The sequence below is a fragment of the Colobus angolensis genome, unplaced genomic scaffold (assembly GCF_000951035.1).
Source record: "Colobus angolensis palliatus isolate OR3802 unplaced genomic scaffold, Cang.pa_1.0 Scaffold190, whole genome shotgun sequence".
Classification (NCBI taxonomy): domain Eukaryota; kingdom Metazoa; phylum Chordata; class Mammalia; order Primates; family Cercopithecidae; genus Colobus; species Colobus angolensis.
Window position 1 is genome coordinate 624100 of NW_012115044.1, and position 18093 is coordinate 642192.

At 42.0% G+C, this 18093-nt stretch overlaps 1 protein-coding gene across 1 annotated transcript in view; it reads right to left on the reverse strand.

The window, feature by feature from the left end:
- Positions 1 to 241: 241 nt before the first annotated feature.
- Positions 242 to 18093, reverse strand: part of KIAA2018 (KIAA2018 ortholog) — a 21953-nt gene continuing 4101 nt past the window's right edge. The window contains exons 3-5 of the mRNA XM_011940578.1: positions 17286 to 17368; positions 10719 to 10815; positions 242 to 7874 (exon numbers count right to left, since the gene is read on the reverse strand). Coding sequence (XP_011795968.1) covers positions 1402 to 7874; positions 10719 to 10815; positions 17286 to 17368 — 6653 coding nt within the window. The 3' untranslated portion in view covers positions 242 to 1401. The remainder of the gene's footprint in view (positions 7875 to 10718; positions 10816 to 17285; positions 17369 to 18093) is intronic.

The window sequence follows — 18093 nt, forward strand, 5'->3', positions numbered from 1 at the left end:
CCCGGGAGGCGGAGCTTGCAGTGAGCTGAGATCACACCACTGCACTCCAGCCTGGGCGACACAGCCAGACTCTGTCTATTAAAAAAAAAAAAAAAACCTGCCTATATCAAGTTCTTCCATGCTTCAGCAGGTCTCAGGTCTCAATTTCCCATTTTCAGATGGCAGGCCTATTTTTAAAGGACCAATTCATACTTTAAAATATGTGTACACACACGCACACATACTTAGACACACAGAGACATATAGAAAGACTATGTATTTTTTGAAGCACCATTTCACATCTACCAACAAGAAAAATAATAAACAAATTCATATCCTCATTATAATTCTGTTATGAAGGATAATAATGTAATATACAATGCCATATTTAAACTATAAATACTACTAGTAAATGAAAATACTGACAGTTTAAATCTCTGTTCAGAAATATTTTTACAGTAAGGCTCAAATAAATGTGTAGATTACAAACACACTATTTCCTGATCAACCCTAATATTTAAATGAATGGAAAAGAATTTATTTCAAGATCAAATAAATAAAATGAAGAGAGAATACTAAATTAAACTCAGCTGATGAAACATCCATTGTTAACTGAACCCATGCAAAACTCCACAATACAACTAACTGCTTTTACCCTTATGGCCTGATGCAAAATGCAAGCACAAAATGGAGACTACGTATGTACTTAACTTTTTAGCGTTCTATATGTAAGGCTAAATAATTGTCTAAGGAAGACCTTTGCTTTAAAGAATCTTGGCACATTAAAGGAACACAGCTCCCTATATTGAAGAATAAGACACACAATTCAGATAATTTATGGATTGTTATAATTTAGAAAGAAGCCTCTATCTAAACCAAACTTTGAGAATAAAGGCTGATTGAACAATTCATTTATTTGCTAACTGCTTGACTTTAACTACAGACATTTAACTCAACATCATTTCAACATCTGCCATAGGTAAGAAGCTGTTCTAGATGCTGACATTAGCCAGCACTTGGTTATGAGCCACTGTGTTTTATCAAGCTGTCTATATTTTTCAGTAGCAACTTAATTATATATTCTATAAGTTATCAACAATCAAGTTTAAAATCTAGGCTCCCTCCTATTACCCAGTACATGACAAGATGATCTCCCCCAATTTCCAGCTAATTAGTATTTAGGAAATATCAACTTGGAAAATAAAAATGTACACCATGCAGTTGAAAACGAAAGATAACTTGTTTTCTGACAACCCAGTATCTGCATCTGACATGGCTTCCCTACATTCAGAAGATAACTGAAAACTGATTATACAAAGACACACACACACAATCCTTCTCTTCATGTACATGTCTGTGCACATGCACACACAAATACATTTGTAATCTCACTCATTACCTTTACATTTCGCTTATCAGTATTTAAACAGCTGAACTGCAATCATGACCTAGAATATGGCTTATGTTATGGGCAGGTCTGTTTGAGGACTGCTTGGAAGAGTCAGAGGCAGAGGAATTTGCTATTGTAAGCAAAGGTGACATTGCTGAGCCATCAGGAAGCGCTGTAGCTATTTCTGGAAACAAAGATGTCATATTAAAATTGGATAAATGAGAGTTGGTCATGTGCATTGGTGGCATATCTGGGAGAAGAGGAAAACTTGGTTGAGCAAACCCAACAGGTCTGGGAGGAGATAAAATTGATCCAAATCGGTTATTTAAACTTCCACTGTTTACCTTCTCTGTGCTGGGATTTGAGAACATCTGATTAGGAAAATAGGGGATTGAAATATCATTGGACAGTGTAGGATGAGCAGGAGAGTATGGAGGATAGAAGGAGGGCAGAGTATTTTGCGGATCTACCGGGATGAGGGCTGGAGTTCGAGTGGCACTAGGCTGAGTAACCTGTGGAATGAAAGAAGCATTAGCATTTATTGGTGGATTCATGCCACCCTCAGGAATAAAAGAAAAACCAAAATTTTGTGACAGTGTGTGCTGATCAGGACCTGGATTATCATTAGGTACTTGTGGGCTATCAGGCATGAAACGAACAATACTTCCTCTCTTCTCTGTAGCAGGTTGTTGACGTCCAAGAATCATACTGCCACTAGTAGAGAGAGGAAGATGGGGAAGACTTGGATCAAAGACATTACTTTGTCTTTGGTTTCCAGAACGATTCCTTTCAGGTTGACGAATTTTGGAACCGCTGCTGTCTTGCAGGGGATGCCTTGATCTCTGGGGAACTGAAGAATTAGCTTGACGTACAGGAGGGCCTTGATCACCATTTCCATGAGACACAGATGGATGTGGCAACGCTGGCCTTGCAACCCCATGCATGTTGGTTGTGACTGGAGGGTTCATGTGGCCCTTGGTCGCATGACTGTCAGTAATCCTCATGGGATTGGATTTCTGCACAGAAACATTGGGACTTGTGTTTCGACCTTGAATATCTCCTGAGGAAGAGGAACTTGAAAAAGGAATATTCAAAGTGCTGTTCCTGGTGTTAATTGCACCTAACGACATGTCACAACTTTCCCTATTCTGACTATCACTCTCTCTTCTAATACGGACATTTTCATGAGTTGGGGGACAATTATATTCAATTGCAGAGGATGGACCACACTGTGTATTCCTCTGATGTTCTGAGAGTGACCTCTGGCTCCCAATGACCTGATCACTGAGGTGAGGGGCAAGTAAGCTCTGCATGAAACTTTGGTGACAACTGTTTTCACTGTCCCTTGATGGAATACCATTTCCTGTCGGGATGCTCTGAACTGGTGGGTAAGGTAATCTCTTTTGACGGTCAATTGGTGGTGGGCCAGTATTTTGACTAATTCGAAAAGCCTGGGACTGCATACTCCGCAATGATGATACAGGGTTACCTATTTCATTGTTTCTTGAAGATTGGACTTCAAAATTACTCTGGGGCTGTTGACTAGCTCCACTTGGTTTAAACGTCTGACAATCGGAAAGGCGGATATCTGAGGCTACAGTATGGTCCACACGACCCTGCATATTATGAATACCCAAACTCTTATTTCTGGGAACATCAAGATAGCTTCTCATTTCAAGCTGATCTGAAACTCTGGAACCCTGAATTGATATCCCCATTCTCTGCTCTGAATTAGAAGATGTCTTTCCAATGAGTGCCTCAGCAGAATAACTTGAAACTCTATTTCTCTCTGGCCTGTGTGGAGTACAGGTCATGTCTGAAGATCTAGTCACAATACTTGGTTGGGACACCATTTGCTGCTCTAAGCCTCTTGATGTCAAAAGCCTCTGCATTGGATTATGCCCAGATACATGTTCAGATGAAACCCCTGAACCTTGCTGTCTGCTTCCAACATCCTGCTGTTGGTGCATAATATCTTGATTGAGATGGTTCTGGGGATGGTTATGATGGTTCCGACTAGTTGAAGGGTTTTCACAGCTCTTCTCTGTCTGGGAGCTTCCAAAGTGCTGCTGCATTTGTTGCTGCATCTGCTGATGGTGGGGATGTGGCTGCCCACTCTTGGATCGGGACTGGTCAGTTCCATGGTGCTTCGGTTGTAAGGAAAGCTGAGAGGCCTGTGTGCCCTGAACAAGATTCCTCTTTTTCTGCATCTGAACTTCCTGTTGCAGAGTCCTCTGTTGGTGGACATTATGGGGCTGAGAGTGGACAGAGCTCTCTGCATGAGGTACATGATGCTGCATTTGATATAAGTGATGCCTCTCTCTTAACTGCCCTGCTTGTTGTTGTTGCTGTTGCTGCTGTTGCTGCTGCTGCTGCTTTATGTAGAGATGGTTACTATGAAGGTGAGATACCCCTTGAGCTGGAACATGCTGCTGCAGGGCCTGTAGATGTTGACTTGCCTGGGTTTGCTGCTGCTCAGCAACTACTGAAGGCTGAGAACCACACTGAACTTCAGTTTGCCTCAATGCAGGAGCCACAAAGTTGTTACTAGGTGGAAATAATCGTGTAAGGCCATCTCCATGAGCTGGGTTGCTAACAGACACAACTGAGTTTGAAGAATTAGGAGGGATCTGACTGACCATCATTTGAGTTTGATCAGAAATGGTGTCTGGAGTTCTGCTCATCAGGGACATACTTTCAAGTCTGAGGGGGGCTGGCTGACAGTGCTTTTGCCGTTTAGCTGAAGACAGTAAAAGGTCATCTTGGACAGCACGCTTAGCGGAATCTTTACGGCTTTCATGACTTGGCTTTAAGAGTGGCTCTTGAATCTGTGAATTTGGTATGGTACTAGTCATAGTATTGAGCTGTTCTTGGGAATATTCGGTCATCAGAGATGATCCAGGAGGTTGACTGTCATAGGAGCTAGATGAAACAGTCAGATTAACCGTTGCAGGCACAGTTGTTTGCTCTGAAGTTGGGGATAAACCCGCACAGCTGGCCAGAGGATGACTGATGCTGCTCTGATGGATAAGATTATTCACGCTTAAACTGGTGAGGCTTGGTGGCTGAGAAGCTGAAGCCTGTAAAGGTGCATTTGATGTTTTAATTCCTAGAGAACAACTCGGTTTTTCAAGGGGCCTCTCCATAGTTGCTTCAATTGAATCCTGAGAATTAAATTCATTTGGTGTTGCTTCTGCCTGTCCTGTGCCATTCTCTTTAGGTATCTGTGATTTGAAAGGTGGGTCTCCCTCTAACGATGACGCTTCAGAAGGCTTTGAAGCAACTTCCCTTATATCAGCCTGGAGGCCAACTCTTCCCTTCTCCAGGTTCTCCTGGTCAAAAATAGCTCTTGCTGCAAGAGCTACTATATCAGTTTGCTCTACAAAGGTACAGCTGTCACATGTATTAGCTGTTGCATTGCTGGTCACATCTTCTCTTGTTGTTTCAGGAAGCATGGATGCAACTGAGAAACTACGACTACTGCCAGAGCTGGTAGACATGGGAGAGTCGGCCTGTCTACCAGTGATCAAAGAACCATTAATAACCTCTTGATCAGGGAGGCAGGAATGATGCTGTGGAGGATCTCTGTCATCACTGTTCATCAGTAATAGTTCCTGTTTGGGATGTAAATTCACACTTGAATCAACTATTTTAGGATTTTCTGAAGAAAAGTCAGGATGATCCATCTGATCAGAAAGAGATGATTTCTGAGGGTTTTTTTTTTTAGCAAGATCAGATAGCAATGTAGTTAAACCTTGCCCCTTTAAGAGACCTGTGGTTTGCATTGTATCTGATGAATCTTGCTCAACTCTGCAAGGTTCAGCAATGATTTCTACCTCAGAAACACAGTCAGTATTTGTAGTGCTTGTTGTAGATGACAAACCAGAAACCTGAGAAACCAAAATGTGAGGATCACTTGGAGATGGAATCAATACATTGGCTGAAGTGCAGGGTTTGGCAGCATCTGACAACGCTAAACTACTTGGTGGTTTATCCTGAGGTGTCTCTTGTTGCAGATTAGGGGTAGAATCTTTGGATTTTGCTGGGGTCATTGCAAAATGTTCGCTTGTTACATATTCTTGGGAGGGTGAGCTGGACTTTTCTGTTGACTTAGATTTGGATACAGACTCAGGTATTAATGATTCAGAGTTTAGAACACCCAAAGAATGTGAAGCAGAAACACTCACACTATTTGCCTGGGACATAGAGACAGATGGTAATACAGCAGGGAAGCTTTCTAGCAGTCCACCATTACAGGGCGGCTCTGCTGAGCCTTCAGTGTTGGGGCAGTCTAACTTGCTCACATCTCTGACTGGATTCAGGGGACACGCTGACTTGTTTGCTGCTAAGTGTTTCCTGGCACCTGGCTTCTTATTCAACCTTTTAGATTTCATGTTAGGAGGCAAACAAGCAACAGTGTTCATCGAGGAAGTACTCACTAGATTATAAGTACTGGCTAGTGTGGCTGAACTATCTGTTGTCACAGGAGGTGCTGCAGTTGCTAATGAAACACAGTTAGCTGTAGTGGTTTGACTATTTGCAGCAGTTTGAGCATTGGCAGGCTGGCTAACAGACAATTGTACACAGCTTTGCCCAGCCATCTGTGATATGCTTTGATTGAGGCTGGCCAAAGCACCAAATGTATTCAGGGCAACATTGGTATTTGGATCTTCGCTGGTGGTGGGTTGAATAATTTGCATAGGGGTTTGATTTGTAGTTCCTGATGAAGACATCACAGGCTGCAAAGCAAAGAGCTGTCCATTTAAAGAAATGGTTTGAGGCTGTTGGTTTGACATGGTAACAGAAAAAGTTTGTGTTGAGTTAGACACTGATAAAGATGAAGGTCTTGGTAATATGTGGACAAGATGCTTTCCTCCAAAAGTCTGTGGTGTTGAAACATTTTGCACTGAACTATTAGACCCTATTACAGTATTGGCTCCATTAATAGGGAATCGAACAGAACCAGGAGGTGGAGCAGAGAGGAGTGGCAAAGGATTCTGATTAGCTGCCTGTATGATTACTATCTGTTGACCTACTGTTTGGTTGGGAACTTCTGCTCTCATCACTGTTGGGCATGGGGTGGTGCTGGGTGGTTGAAGAATTATAACATTTTGATTAGTTGGAGCTGCATTAACAGCTGACCCAACTGGCTGAGCCATCTGAATCACTTGCATTGCTGAATTCAGTGGAAGGATATTTTTGGGAGGCTGAGATTTAACTTGTGGCTGGGCAATTAGTGGCTGCATAGGTAAAGATGGACAAGAAGGCAATGTTACAACTACTTGCTCAACTGGCTGCCCATCTGCTGGAAAGGAATTATTCAAGTTGATGCCTGTAGCCACATGTCTACTGTGGTTACTTGTGGTAGGGCTAGTACCAGACTCATTTAATACTGGAGTCACAGCAGAAGATGGTGTCTGGCTTAAGGGCTGAATAGTGTTTCCCGCCAGTTGCAAAGTAGTCCATGTTGTCTGTGTGTTTCCAGCTGAAGAAATTCGTGTAAGGCTATTAATGTTTTTCAAATCTGAAGTACTAACGCTTGAAGAAGGCAAAGAACAAGAAAGAGTCCAACCATTGTCCAAAGGGTTTCCCGAAAGAGTGCTTATAGGAATGGTGGCCTTCCCTACTCCAGAGGCAGATGATGCCACCACTGTAGCTGTACTTGTCAAGTCTGCACTCTTGCTAATGCTCATTGGAGAAGAATCATCTGCAGTTCCGGGAGGCTGGGAGCAGACTGTGGTGGTAACTGAAACAACAAAAGTGTTTTGAAAATCACCTCTGAAGTCCTGTATGCTCAGGCAGGACTTGTTTCCATGGTGCACTTTAGTGGCAGTTGCTGAGGAGCTGAGGGGGATGTTTATAGCACAAGGGGTCATTTTCTTCAATAATTTGGGGTTCTCTTGTCCATTCTTATTTTCAGAAGAATTTTGATCATTTAAACATGTGTGCAAAGAATGATGTTGGTGAGGCTCAGGTCCAACTGAAACAGCAATCAGTGAGCCACTAGAGGCACCAAGCACACTTGATTCGCTTTCAGAGGTGGGAAGCTCGAGAATACTCTGAGCAGAAATGGCAGCAGGAAGACAAAGAGGAACAGGCTGGTTGGTAGCCAACGCAGGAACTGTGGTCTGATGCCATGGCTTGTTTTCAGAAGGGTAAACTCCAGAAATAGATATAGGAGTCACAAGATTGCAAGTCCTCTGTACTGGCACCACATTGGCGGTCTGCTTTTGTAAATTATGACTAACATTAAAAGTTATCCCCTGAACAGCTGTTCCCTGGCTGTTTCCACCAGGCTGATTCCCATTGGAATAAACAATGATATTTTTTTGAACCTGGTCACTAGGAATAACAACAGAGACCTTTGAGTTTTTAAGATTTCCTTTCCAGTGAATTGTGGGGTCATCATATAAGCATATGTCATTAGCTTTCAGTAACTCAATATATCGGCCATTTTCTTTTTGGATTTCTTCCAGTTGTTTCCGTAGCTTTTTTATTTCTTCAGCTACAATATTAAAAACAAAAATTTATAAATACCTGGGAATGTCAATATTTACAATAACTTGATAAAGAACTGTATACTAAACTACTGAATTCTAATAGTAGCATTCTAAATACCTCAACTGAGAGGTATTTTTCTAATAATACCTCTAATAATAATAAAGAGGTATCTTTTCTAATACAACTTCTTTTTTCTTTTTAGAATGATATCCTAAATCCCTCTGCCCTCCTTTAAAAAGTATAAATCTTTAAAGGTCAACTGAAAAATTACTCATAATGTAGAAACCTCAAAATTCCCAATTTAAAAATTTCCAATAGGGCAGCTACATAGCTGAAGTAAGAGAAGACATACTGCTATCATGGTAACATGCTAGGAAAATAACACTGAATATCAGTATGCCATTTAAATGCTGCAGCAGCCAACATTACCTGTGATAGTAACAGACAGTCTCTTTATTTTTTATTTTATTTTTTTGAGACAGAGTCTTGCTCTCTGACCTAGGCTGGAGTACAGTGGTACAATCTTGGCTCACTGCAACCTCCACCTCCCAGGTTCAAGCAATTCTTCTGCCTCAACCTCCCAAGTAGCTGGGATTACAGGTGCACACCAACACTCTCAGCTAATTTTCGTATTTTTAGTAGATTCGGGGTTTTGCCATGTTGGCCAGGCTGGTCTTGAACTCCTGATCTCAAGTGATCTGCCCATCTTGGCCTCCCAAAGTGCTGGGATTACAGGCATGAGCCACAATGCCCAGATGAGTCTCTTTTATAAATGGCTTTAGTTTCTATTTTACCCTTTGAAACAATGGAGACAAAAAGGAATAGAGCACGTAAGAAGCAAAGTGGTACCAAAGTGCACCAAAGAAAGCATCGACAATGGAACCTGCACTTTGCTTGGTAGGGACAATGCAGGTATGCTACTGAGCAGTGAGGACATTGTCACAGCCCTCCTTTCTAAGGTAGAGAGCTTCATCTATGAGTACCACTAGTGCGGCAGACTTAGCTGCTGGTATATGCTCTGTGACCCCACACATCCCCAGCTGCCTTGAAACAGTGGAGAGTATTCCCATTCCTTTTCCAAAGCAGCCTATTCTCCAGGCTAACACCCTGTGAGGGAGCCTGAAATGAAAAGCTCCACTCCAACAAAGACAAGCTGAAACTAGCAGATCATTTTTCTTAGTTTAAAACTAAGAGACAAAAGAAAGATACCAGTGTCCACGGACAGCAGAAATGAAAGAACAATCATTATGGACCAAATAATAATCACAGTTCTCACTTACTGTACCTTTACTACCTGGCACATTTCATTCATTATTTAACAACAATGACAACTATAACAGCTAACATTTATCAAGCAATTACTATGTGCTAGGCTTTAATCTAAGTTCTTGTATTATCTCTTTTAATCCTCATAAGAACCATGAGATAGCAACTTATATTTTATTATCACCACTTTTAGATGTGAGAAACACGCTCAGAGCAGTTACTGGGACTTAGAGAGGTTAAGTAACTGGCCAAAGGATACTGAGTGAGTAAATGAAGCTGAGACACAAACCTAGGAGGGCCTGAGTCTAAGGTCATTGCTTTGGCCACTAGATACATGCACAGTGAGCATGTGGAAGAAGCCACTCAGAGAAAAAAGAGGATACAGCAGACGCACAGAAAAAGAATCAGAGAAATAATGATCATGACAGAAATAACAAACACAGGTGTAGGCTGCCTTAGATCCCACCCCTAACGCCTGGCCTGTCTGGTCAGCTTTTTCTGAGTTCCATGCAACTTACATTTTTCAACAATTTCCCTTTTTCCTAAGGTAACTTGATTGCCTCAGCCTCTGTGCTTTGAAATCAAAGGAGACTTCATTAGGAAAGTCTACTCATCATTCTGTCTTACATACCCTTCTGCGGGGTGCCTCAAATGGTCACTAAACATGGATCATTTATCTATCTGATGGCATCACAAAAGGACCTGGGCCATAAACACCAGCTAAACCAGGTGAGTGGGGAAGCTGCTAATATTTAACTAAAAGTAAACAACGAGAATTCTGAATGCTGACCTCCTAGGTATGCTTTCCAGTATCTTTCCCATCCATTACAACAAACACAGCCCGGCACTGGCCTTACCTCAGGCAATTCTGCCCTTTTTTCTCTCCTTTTAAGGTGGCCTACTGAGTTGTCACAGGAAATTCTCTCCCTGCACTTGTCAGGGGCATAAATAAAAGACAATTTCAAACTGGCCTACCCTGAGCTTTACACTTGCCTGGAATATTTTTTTCCCACTGCTATAAGGAAACTTTCTCTCCAATGCTAATGGAAAAAGAGAACTCATTTGATGGCATTAAAAAGTCACCTTTATCTAAAAATCAAATATCATTAAATGATAAGGCAGTTTGATGCACACAAGTAGTATTAAAAAAATAAATGCTTTGGCCTTTTTTGTTAATGCATAGTTAAGTCTTGGCACAAGAATATCCCAATCTTGTTTTTAAGTTTCACTGAGCAGAACTCCCCCCTTACATCTTCTTATGGGATTGCCCTAACTGCAATGTCCAATTGGAATAAAGAAGATTTAGCATTACCAGTATCATGAGTTAGGCAAACATGAAATACACAGAAGAGTTCAAAGTCAAAACTATGTATGCCGTAAGATAAGAGGTGCTCACAGAGAAGGAGAAAGAGTTAGACTGAAATGAATGTATTGGTAACACTATTCTTCCAGACCCACTGAATGCAAGGTCTTAATGATTTGGGGCCAAAAAGCTTTCTATATCATAATATAAATTTCACTGTGACACAAACACTTAAACATTTTTTAAAATAACAAAAAGTAAGAACTTTCAAATTTTTACCTTGTTCATTGTTTCCTCCATTAAGCAGGAGTTCATCATTTTGCCTTTTCAATTCTGTTATATATTTAAAGGCTTGGTCCAGGATCATATTCTTGCTCTGCCCAAGAAAATTTTAAAAGTTTACAAGTTTCACTGAAGGGTAAGAACTCGCCAGATGAAACTCTAAGCTTTGTCTTTATCACACATATATGATACATATCTTCTCAAAATTTAAAACAGGCACTATATTCAGAAGCTTTTACTGTATATTTTTCATTTATTAAATGGTCATTGGGCATCTAATGTGTGGCAGGCTCTGTTTTAGGCACTGGGGATATAATAGTAAAACAAACAAAGTCCCTGTCCTTGAAGAATACACACACACACACACACACACACACACACACACACACACAGAGGAATGCTATAAAGAAATATAAAGCAGGGTAAGGGGGGGGCAGAGTGACGGTGGAGGTTGCTCTCTGCAATGGACTGAATGTTTATGCCCCCTAAAATTCATATATCTAAACCCTTATCCCCCGTGTGATGGTATTTCGGAGGTAATTAGGTCATGAAGGTGGAGCCCCCATGATAGGATTAGTGCCTTATAAGAAGAGACAGAAATGATCTCTCTGTCTGCCACTTGAGGACATAACTAGGAAGTGGGTCATCACCAGGAAGTGAATTGGCTGACACTTGATCTTGGACTTCCCAGCTTCCAGAACTGTGGGAAATTAAGTTACCTCGTCTATGGCATTTTTGTTGTAGCAGCCTGAACTAAGACACTGAGAACATTTGTTGTATATGGAGGTTGGGGAAGGGCCCTGAATAAGGTGATACCTGAGCAAAAACTGGAAGGAAGTGAAAGGAAGCAGGCCCTGCAGATATATGGGCAAAGGGAGTCCAGACAGCAGGATCAGAAGGGCAGGGGCCCTCAGCCAAGCGAGGCTTGGCACGTTGGAGGAACGGTAAGGAGGTGACTGGAGATACACTGGAGTACATATGGGAAGAGTGGTAGAAGAGGCCAGAGAAGGCCTTCAAGACTGTGTAAAGGTTTTGGATTTTAATGTTATTCTTTACTCTGTTTAACCACAACTACGAATTATTCTAAATAATAGGTCAAGAAAGAAATGTTACTTGATTGAGTTTTGGTGTCATGCTTCCAGTACATTGTATTCCTAAGCTTTTTCAAAAAGATTGTATGTTATGTTAAAGTATTCCTTTATACTCACATCCAACACATGCCTATATACATCTTTTTTAAAAATCCAGACAAGGCCAGGTGTGGTGGCTCATGCCTGTAATCCCAGCACTTTGGGAGGCCGAGGCAGGCAGACACTTGAGGTCAGGAATTTGAGACCAGCCTGGCCAAAATGGCAAAATCCCATCTCTTATCAAAATTAAAAAAAAATTAGCCAGGCATGGTGGTGCACACCTGTAATCCCAGCTACTCAATAGGCTGAAACACGAGAATTGCTTGAACCTGGGAGGCAGAGGTTGCAGTGAAATGAGATCCTGCCACTGCACTCCAGCCTGGGTGACAGAGAGATTCTGTCTCAAAAGAAAACAAAACAAAAAAAAAAGGATTTTGTATTTCTTTACATTTAAAAATATATCTTGGTGGCCGGGTACAGTGGCTCACACCTGTAATCCCAGCACTTTGGGAGGCTGAGGTGGGCGGATCATGAGGTCAGGAGTTTGAGACTAGCCTGGCCAACGTGGTGAAACCCCGTCTCTACTAAAAATACAAAATTAGCCGGGCGTGGTGGCGCATGCCTGTAGTCCCAGCTACTCGGGAGGCTGAGTCAGGAGAATCGCTTGAACCCAGGAGGAGGAGGTTGTGATGAGCCGAGATTGCGCCACTGCCCTCCAGCCTTGGCAACAGCAGCAAAACTCCATCTCAAAAAGATGATAAATATATCTATATCTATATCTATATATGCAATACTTCCATATAGCATCTAGATACCCTTCTTTTTTTTTTTGGAGACACAGTCTTGTTCTGTGGCTGAGGCTGGAGTGCAATGGTGCAATCTCGGCTCACTGCAACCTCTGCCTCTCGGGCTCAAGTAATTCTCCTGCCTCAGCCTCTCAAGTAGCTGGGACTACAGGCACATGCCATCAAGAATGGCTTTTTTTTTTTGGTAGCGACAGGGCTTCACCATGTTGGCCAGGCTGGTCTCAAACTCCTGACCTCGGGTGATCCTCCCGCCTTGGCCTCCCAAAGTGGTGGAATTACAAATGTGAGCCACCATGCCCTGCCCCTACTTATTCTTTTTTTTCTTTTTCTTTCTTTTTTTTTTTTGAGACGGAGTCTCGCTTTGTCGCCCAGGTTGGAGTGTAGTGGCGCAATCTCGGCTCACTGCAACCCCACCTCCCAGGTTCATGCCATTCTCCTGCCTCAGCCTCCCGAGTAGCTACAGGCACCTGCCACCACGCCCAGTTAATTTTTTGTTTGTTTGTTTTTAGTAGAGATGGGGTTTCACCACGTTAGCCAAGATGGTCTCGATCTCCTGATCTCATGATCCACCCGCCTCAGCTTTCCAAAGTGCTGGGATTACAGGCGTGAGTCACCGCGCCCAGCCTATTTATTGTTTCTAATGACTGTATTTATTTTATTTACCAGTCTATTGTTGATAAACATTTAAGATATCTTGTCATTTCTGATTTTTCTCCTTCAGCTATCAAGAATGTTGCAATGAATATTTAACCTCTACTCCAGGATATATATTATTAGCTATCTCTAGTACTTCGTAGATAACTGTTTTCATGTAGGAATCACTGTGATTTAGTCCTTTGTTTGGCAATTTATAATTCTGAGTTCTTTGCACTGAGTCCCAACAGAGACCCAATACATAAACCCAGAAAATTATTTACTACTAAGAGAAAAATAATACTATTCTTTTTAAAAACAATAATCTGAACAAAGGCAGAACCTGATAATTCCCAGCCGCCTGCCCCACTACTGCAGACAGGGGCCAAAGCCTGTGAAGAAAATCTTAGTCGGCTCTGCTTCTGAGAGCCAAATACTGACTTCCTTTGCACATTCTAGGGGGGTAAAGTAAAATGGTTATGGTTTCCTTTCTTCAGAGAAACTCGTAGGGATGAAAGCCAAGAGCAGGAAAGTAAGATTTTCCTGGGCAAACATCTATGTTTACTGAGTAGCTACCTTCCATTGAGATGTGGAGAAAGAAAAACAAATTAGAAGGCATAGTGTGTGCCATTGTGTTAAGGAAACAGAAAGAACAATTTTTAAAAAGGCTGAAAAATACATATATGGAGCTGGGCGCTATAATCCCAGCACTCTGGGAGGCTGAGGTGGATGGATCACTTGAGGTCAAGAGTTCCAGACCAGCCTGGCCAACATGGCAAAACCTCATCTCTACTAAAAATACAAAAATTAGCCTGGCGTAGTGGCATGCACCTGTAATCCCAGCTACTCAGGAGGCTGAGGCAAGAGAATCACTTGAACCTGGGAGGTGGAGGTTGCAGTGAGCCAAGATCATGCCACTGAAATCCAGCCTAGGCGATAGAATGAGACTCCATCTAAAAAAAAAAAATTAAAATTAAAAAATTAAAAAAACCATATATGGAAGTCTAAGTCCATCCTACAGGGCAGAATGAAAGGAAATGAAGAGTAAGTCCTTTCCAAGGGAGATAACATAGAGAAGCAAGCTGATTTGCTCCTTTGACATCCTGGGAAGGCTCTACACTGAGAACCACCAGCCTCTACAGAAGGTGGGGTGAGCTGGGGGTTAAAACAGAGGGGAACTGGCTGAAAGACTCCTAATAAAGCAGTAGTAAGAACCACCCCCTACCCCGCCCCCACGCACATATTCTACACAGCTGGATGACTTTCCCTTCCTGCCCAAACCACAAGAGACAAGTTTATTTTCTGTGAAATTTGAACCAGAGAATTTCAACCTCAGGGATACTTGGCACAAAAGTGGACAAGACGAGGGTCCTAAGTGAAACAGGGGGGTAGAGTAAAACTCTGCCTACTACAGCACAAGACGCTCTAGCCCCCCCAACCCCCATCCAGCGCCCAGACCAGTCCCACTCCCAGGCAGGAGACTGATGGGTTCTTCTCTGAGAAAATAAAAAACTTAATAGCTACTCCACAAAAGAAAAAAACGACAAATACTGATATGTTTTAGATCCACAACAAGAACAACAAAACTAGCATAGCTTCTAATCATGCAACACTTAGGGCCACCAAAAGATAAATCTATTCAATCAGCTTTTTAATACCTCATTCCCAAGAAAGAAAAAAACAGCTTCAAGTCACCAAACATTTAAGGAAAACCTCCCCAAAAAAAGAAGAGACAAAAAGGGGAAAAAAGGAAATCAGAGGAAATAAACATAAACTGAAAAAAACTTCAGGAAAACACCTGCATATACTATTCAGAGGTGAGAAGATATTGTATCCACAAACATATTGTAGGAAAAGGAACAGAGAATAAGAAAAAAGACTCTTGGAAATTAAAAATATAAGAGCTGCAATTAAAAACAGAAGAGCTGGGGCCGGGCGCGGTGGCTCAAGCCTGTAATCCCAGCACTCTGGGAGGCCAAGACGGGTGGATCACGAGGTCAGGAGATGGAGACCATCCTGGCTAACACAGTGAAACCCCATCTCTACTAAAAATGCAAAAAACTAGCCGGGCGAGGTGGCGGGCGCCTGTAGTCCCAGCTACTCGGGAGGCTGAGGCAAGAGAACGGCGTAAATCCGGGAGGCGGAGCTTGCAGTGAGCTGAGATCCGGCCACTGCACTCCAGCCCGGGCGACAGAGTCAGAAGAGCTGGAAGAGGCCAACTGGTTGAGAATGAAAAAAGAGAACAGAGGGTTCCAGAAGTGAAGTCTTGAAGAAAGAAAATGGCAAATGAAAACTATGTAGTACACTCGACCTTGAAGAAAACTCTACTAAGAGATGGTTGGAAGTGTCAGAAGGATTAAAGATAAGTATATGAAAAATTAAGCAAATGGAAAACTATGAAGTAATTATTTACTCCCCCCAAAGACAAAAGCAACAAACTAAATATAATAATAGTACACGCCTTGGCTCAACCATGAATAATATTTACTCTCTTAAAAACATAAAAACTGAATACCGATTTAACCAAAAGTCATAGAAATATAATGGGAGGACTGAAGTGAAACTAGTAGGCCTCACAAAACCTAAAAAGTTAGCACCAGGTGGCCCTAGATAGGGTCAAATGAAACTAGTAGGCCTCACAAAACCTAAAAAGTTAGCACCAGGTGGCCCTAGATAGGGTCCCACCCTGCCTAGATAGGGTCCCACCCTGCCTCGATAGTGTTCCACCCTGATAGGGTCCCACCCCTGCCAATTCCGGGAAACAACCTCATGAGGTCCCACCCTGCCAATTCCAGGGGTCTCACCCTGCCTCAAAGTTCCCGGAATTATCAACTCCAGGAAAGAACCTCATAAGGTCCTGCTCTAACCAATTAAACCAAGACCCCTTGCTCAGGCTATAGCTAGACCCAATCATTTTACGCCTTAAGCTTTGTTTGAATTTCGCGCCATAAGCTGTGTTTGAACTTGTGTTAGCATATATAAACAGCCTGTAACAAGCAGTCGGGGTCCCAGGACCAACTTAGAGCTTGGGACCCTAGCGCGCTAGTAATAAATAACTCTCTGCTGTGAACTTCGTGTCGGTGATCCTTCGCGACGACCCCTGCCCAGGAGGGAATCGAGAGTTTGGTTCCAACAGAAGAAGAGGAAGTCAGGGGAAAAACATAACAACGAGTCAACAGATAATATCTAAAATTGAAAAATTCACGTACAGCAACGAAAGTATGTTATTTAGAAATATAACAGGAAAAAAAAAGCAGAAGAAATGGTTGAGACTATTTGCCTCTGAGGAGCTGTGTTGGGGTTAGGAAGCAGGTAGGAGATCAATGTTTGTTGTTTTAAGCTTTTTAGTGCCGTTTGCTATGTGTCTTATTAAGTTTTTGCATATTTTCATTTAATTACAACATTATAATAGTGATTATTGCTTGGGAGTAAGATATCAATTTATTTTTTAAACCTTCTCATGCCTTTCATATTGTTTCAATTTTTTGTTTTGTTTTGCTTTCAGTGGAGCATGCGTTATCCTCATCATTAGAAGGAACAAAAAGGCACCTTCATTAGAGGACACTGTCATACTTTAAGCTGAGATTTTAAATACTACTGGGGGTTAAGAGGGCATGGAGAATAGATTTTTTAAAAGATCCTTAGAAGATTCTAAGTAAGAATTTAAAAGGAGTAGGAACATGCATTGGCAGGAAAACAAAATGAAAAAATGCCTGGCAAATAGAGTTGCATATACGTAAGCACAGTCATGTGATTAACTCAGTAATCAAGAGAAAACTGAAGAGTCTAGAAATTATATGGTACATCTGACCATGAAGAAACTGTACTAAAAGACTGTTGGAAGCATGGGAAGAATTAAAACAAGGCAATTATTAACTTCAAAAGAACCATACATAGAAACAGAAAGGAACAAAAATAATCATTCTAAGCACCAAAACAACTTAGGGAATTGTCTGTTCATATGCATTGAATGAGGATATAAGTAGACTTCTTACCTGCTTCAGGGCAGGAGAACATGGGATCAGCTCTCCTATTCTGTTTATCCCAGCATTGATTTTCTTCTTTCTATGCCTCTCCACTAGATGGGAGAAAATTCGTTTATCAAACCTTACACTACTTAGTCACAGTGCCTTCATTCAACCAAGGTAAAGAAGTTTTAGGTAAAGAAATCACTAAGACATTTTTATCAATAGCCAGGCATGATGGCTCACACCTGCAAACCCAGCACTGTGGGAGGCCAAGACGGGTAGATTACCTGAGGTCAGGAGTTCGAGACCAGTCTGGCCAACATGGCAAAACCCCATCTCTACTAAAAATACAAAAAGAAGCTGGGCATGGTGGCACACGCCTGTAGTCCCAGCTACTTGGGAGGCTGAGGCAGGAGAATTTCTTGAAACCCAGGAGATGGAGGCTGCAGTGAGCCGAGATCATGCTGCTGCTCCCCAGCCTGGGCAAAAGAACGAGAGTCCGTTTGGGGAAAAAAAAAAAAAAAAAAAGGAAGGAGGAGGTGAAGGGGAAGGGCTTATTAAACACTATCTACTATAAATAACTGTAATAAGTAAAATGTCTACGATGTCATTTTTTAAGTCTAGTTTTATAGAAATCTACATAAGTAATACTTTTATTAGCATTTTGTTTTTTCTTTGAGACAGGGTCGGTCTCTGTCACCCAGGCTGGAGTGCAGTAGTGCGATCTCAGCTCACTGCAACCTCCTGCCCTCAGCCCCTTCCCTGGGCTCAAGCCTCCTGAATAGCTGGGACCACAGGCATGCAACACCATGCCCAACTATTTTTTTTTTTTTTT